Source organism: Neltuma alba, unplaced genomic scaffold (genome assembly GCF_004799145.2).
Source record: "Neltuma alba isolate B1F8T4 unplaced genomic scaffold, ASM479914v2 tig00002401_pilon, whole genome shotgun sequence".
In the NCBI taxonomy this organism is placed as follows: Eukaryota; Viridiplantae; Streptophyta; class Magnoliopsida; order Fabales; family Fabaceae; genus Neltuma; species Neltuma alba.
This window is the reverse complement of record NW_021632850.1, coordinates 38,931-43,714: the sequence shown is the minus strand read 5'-3', so window position 1 is coordinate 43,714 and position 4,784 is coordinate 38,931. Positions and strand designations below refer to the sequence as shown.

Below are 4,784 nucleotides of genomic sequence, written 5' to 3'. Positions count from 1 at the left end.
ATAACTAGTTACTTATAGGTTTGTCGTTGTAGTTTCAAATAACCACCACGTTGTTTATTGCACTTATAGCTAATAAAAATATGGGATAATTGCTCTTACATGTGAAAGCAATAAAATATTGTCCAGTTGCTTTCATTTGAGTTGGCTTGAATGATAGAAGCACGTGTCGGTTTTAAGAAAAACTATGGCTGCCAATTATTATCTTCGACTAATGCTCTTGCTAACCCTTTATGATTTTACTGTCTGAGTTTGTGACAGAAATAAAACTATGTCTGTAAAGTAAAACCAGATATGGAATAATGTTATATTTTCAGACTGAATAAATGAAGACATAGTGTCTTCTTTCTAATTCACATTTCCCAAAATTGTGCTGAATTTCCAGGTTATAATAATTATTCTCATATTCTTAAACGGAGAACAAAAACAGTGAAAAACTGAGATTTTTTTTCTTTTCTTTTTTGAGGTTAGAAAGAAGATGGATGACCAAATAACAATGGTGTGATCCTGAGATAATATATATTCAGTAATAAAATAGCATTTTTATCAGTAAAAGAACTGTATCATTAATCACATTCATGTACAAGTATGAGAGACTCCTGGGAGAAAATTGAATTTGAGTGTCCAAGGTTATCCTAAATAATTTGTGTAACTAGTTGTTGAAGATGTTGAGCAGGGAAACTCTGTCTCTGATAAGTTTCCTTGAAAGGCATTCAATTCCTATTTCTAGATCTTGAATGCACATCTCCAAATTTTCCAAATCGCCTTGAAAATTGTTCGTGGATGCATGCTTTTGACTGATGAGAGACTTCAAAGCTGAATCTACCTTCTCAAATTCATTTATGATTATTTCTTGCGAGTCACAAGCTACTCTTTTTGGCTTCATCAACTTGGAAATTGCAGACCAGCTGGTTTGTTTTGATTGTCCCTTTGGATTGGAGATGAAGTACAATAAAGATTCTAATGTGCTCACGGTGATTGCTTCTGCTTCTTTCAACATGCTAAGCATCTCATTTTCTTTGGCTTCAGAAGAAACTGTAAATTGGTTTCTTATTCCTTTGAGATTCCCTGAGGCATTTCTAATTGCTTTCTTCACATTCTTCCTGGAAGCCAAATAATTTCCAACCGCAGTAGTGAATGCAGCTTCAGCTCCTCTTCTTCTAACTACTGACTGAACTTCGCGTACAGACTCCTTTGACTGCACAAGACAATCTTTAGCAGTACAACAGATATCCAAGAGCCTTAGAGACCCATCTAGTAGTTCATCAACCCATTTTTGACTTAAATCTCGTGCTAAGACCTGTTGGGTGGTTGACAATTGAAGCAACTTGTCAGAAGAGTCCTGTAAATCCTGCAAGCCACTGAGTTTGTGGCTTAAAGAGGATGAAGAAGAGGCAGAATCAGAAGACTTTAATCTGTTCAGGTGCTCCTCAAATTGTGATACAAAGGGGTGAGGTGCAGAGGGAAAGCTATTAGAGCGTATATGAGAAATGGCTGCCATTTTCTTTTCTTAGAAGACTTGGAAATGAGAAATGTAATTTCTTCTAAACTTGTGAGTTTCAAAGTTGAGCATCTTCTTCTTTTATAGCCAAAGAATAGAGGGAGACAAGAAGAATATTTTTCTCTCCACATGTGGGCATGACGTAATATCATATTAACATGATTCTCTGTACTTTCATTGGCATTGTTTGTTCAGTGCCTCCCTCACAGCAAACCTACTAACTCATTCATCAGTTTTTGGGTTGGGAATCACAAGAATCCACGTGCCGCAGATTCAAATTCCTTGGCAGTGTCTCCTCCCTCTCAACTAGAAATGTGATTTCCAACTAGGCATACCATGGGCATGAGCATCATATATGGATCTCATGTCTGTGGGAGGGGTTGTTTCTATGAGTAAATAATGTGTATTCAAAGAATTTGAATGCGTAGCAGTGCCAACAACTATGGCTTTAAAGAAAATGGGAATCTCTCCATCTTCAAAGATTATGGTCATATATGGATGGCGATGTTTATGGAGGTTTCCTAATTCAATGTCCTTTAATTAAAATAGATGGTCATAAACAGGAAGCTGGCACTGATGTATTTGCAGTACTGGGATGGAACATAATCACATAAAAAAATGATAAATAAATAAAAACAGATAAATCTCATAAAAGAGTGTATATTACTGAAAATGGACAAGTTCCGGAATTGTTTATTATGTTGCCAGTAAGAAGAGAGACAAATTATGACATGCCAACATGACTGGCCGTCTTCATCTTATGGCTTTATTAAAGGGGGGGGGGGGAAAAATCGGGTGGGGGTTGAGGATGGAGGAAAAATACACAAGCACTATAAAGGGCAATGGAAAGATCAAACTTCATGTGACAGATGCCATGAGATGGAAGAGAGATTGCAAGAAGAAATCAATGCATACCCTGGACCTTCACTCATTTTCAAGTTTCTAACGGCATGCCAGAAAGGGCTGTAAGTGTAACTGCTTTTGCTTCATGTTCAGATTCTAAGATTCTTCAGCCTTTCAAGAACTATTTTTATTTCTCTGCTTTGGGTTCTAATAATCATCCACTCATAGATTTAAGCTTAGTGTTTTGTAATTGTGGAGAAAACTAGAGACTTTTCAGCACCGCCAAAATTTGGAATTTTTCCTCATTCCCTGGAGCAATGTGAATTAGTTAACACATCATGAGCAGATTCAAAGTTTTCAAGTTCACAGAAGATATTATGAGTTTAGAAACCACACACAGACATACATGTCAGAGAAGAAGGAGGCTCATTACAATGATTAGGCATTCAGAATGCCAAAAAGCTTATGGTCACTAGAATAATAGATTAGCTCTAAAAGTCAGCACCAATATTGGAAGCTAGTTGCTGGAGATGAATGCTTTTATGGAACAAGGGACATGGGAGGAACATCTAATTTGGTGGAAAATGAGGATAAGATGCTAGAGTCCTCCATGCGTTTTGAGCATTCCGCATTGGAGAGAATTATTCTGCAATATTGTGTGGAGAGGCGTTTATCTGAGGATTGCGCAAAAACTCCTGACCTAATTGTATTCCTATTTAAGCCAATTAAAGGACCATCCTTGAAAAATGTATAGGTCCAGAGAAGTACTCAAAGGAGTAGACTGCACGAAGTTAGTAGTCATATTGAGTGGTATGAGATGCCCAATGGAACCCTATCCCAAAAGCTAACTATTGAGGTAGCTAGGAGAAAATGGAAAACCATGAAGACATTTACAGAGCCTTCTGATGGCTCCTACACATCTTAAGGCTTCATTGTACCCAGTAGAAGAGATTGATAGCTTAAACAAGCATGATGAGTAAACCCAGCTAGGCAAGTGGATATGGAAATTCCCACTTGATATCATGTTATATAAAATGGAGTTAGCTCCTTACCTGCACTCTTTTTCACTTGAGGTCGTTGCTGTTTCTATTGTGTTTTCCAGTGGAAACTCAATGTTTACAGTCAAAGGGTTTAACAAATGAATGCAAACAAGTCCTTATTGTAGTATATATGTATGTATATACAGCATGCGCTTCTTTTATTATGTATTTATTGAGAATGTATTGATCTTGGGAGTTATGCAGTATATATATTTATTGAGGTAAATTAATTCTCCCTTTCAATCTCATCTTTTCTCCGATATTACAATTTCACGTACCAGTGGGTGACAGATGTGTTTCAATCTTCTTTTTGATGTGGCTGGTTTAGTCAATAAGCCTGCTGCTTGATTTTAACTATGAGATGTAATGCCGCAGCAAAATGAACTTATAACCATTCTACTTATTTTAACTCAAATATAGATTTTGGATTGGTCACGGTAGATTTTGGAAAAACCAAAGGGTGATAATTTGAAAGCAATGGTGTATCTGAGCCCCTGATTGCAAAATTGGTTGCTCAAAAGTGCTGAAGGACCTACGCTTTGGGTGAGTGCAATTCATCTTTGACTATGGGTAATATATCTTCAATTATGTGCAAATCTCTTCCATTTTTCATGTAGTTGAAAATTGGTTGCAGATGACCGAAAATTAGTTGTACATGACTAAAGAAGTATTGCACACACTAAAGATGGATTACAATTAGATCCTTGAACAAATTTCAGGATCTTTGAGTAATAATTTTGCAAGCGGCAATTTTTTCTGATAATTTCTTTTAATACTATTATTACCTGATTTTTCATCAAATTTGAAATCATAATCAAGTGCTCCCCCCTCTATATCTTTCTCGGTTAGTTTCTGGCAGAAGCATACCATTATTTGATTTTTGCATTATATTATAAGAATAATTAAAATGCGAATTTGATTATAAAATTTATGTGTATTTTATAGCTTAAAAAACACTTTGTTTAATTTTTGAACAATGCAAAAAAAAGGGAAAATTGGGTATAAATCCAATTTGAAAAGTTATTGTAGGATGAAACCTAATTTTAGATGACAATAAGTTTGAGAGGTAAAAAGACCAAATAACCTAAGAGACATATACTTGATCTCGAGTTACATATGTTCGATTATAATGGCATATTGATAATACCTAATTACATATAGAAATTAATTGCATATCACTGATCTTAATTGCATATCTTTGATCCCAAGTTGCATAGGCTTGATCCTAATTGCATATTGAAAATGTCTAGTTGCATATATGATCTAATTAGATATCACTAATCATAATTGTATATCATTAATCCTAATTGCATATCATTAATCTCCAGTTGCATATACTCGATCCTAATTGCATATTGCATATGCTTAGTTGCATATAGGACCTAATTATATATTGCTAATCC

At 35.4% G+C, this 4,784-nt stretch overlaps 1 protein-coding gene across 1 annotated transcript; it reads right to left on the bottom strand.

Annotated features, from left to right (window-relative positions):
* Positions 1-649: 649 nt before the first annotated feature.
* On the bottom strand, positions 650-1,498 carry LOC114725449 (uncharacterized). The gene has a single exon (XM_028911966.1). The coding sequence runs from the start codon at positions 1,496-1,498 to the stop codon at positions 650-652; it is 849 nt and encodes a 282-aa protein (XP_028767799.1).
* Positions 1,499-4,784: the final 3,286 nt, after the last annotated feature.

Excerpts from the sequence above, each read along its gene's own strand:
- LOC114725449 (XM_028911966.1), bottom strand. The coding sequence starts at position 1,498 with ATGGCAGCCATTTCTCATATACGCTCTAATAGCTTTCCCTCTGCACCT.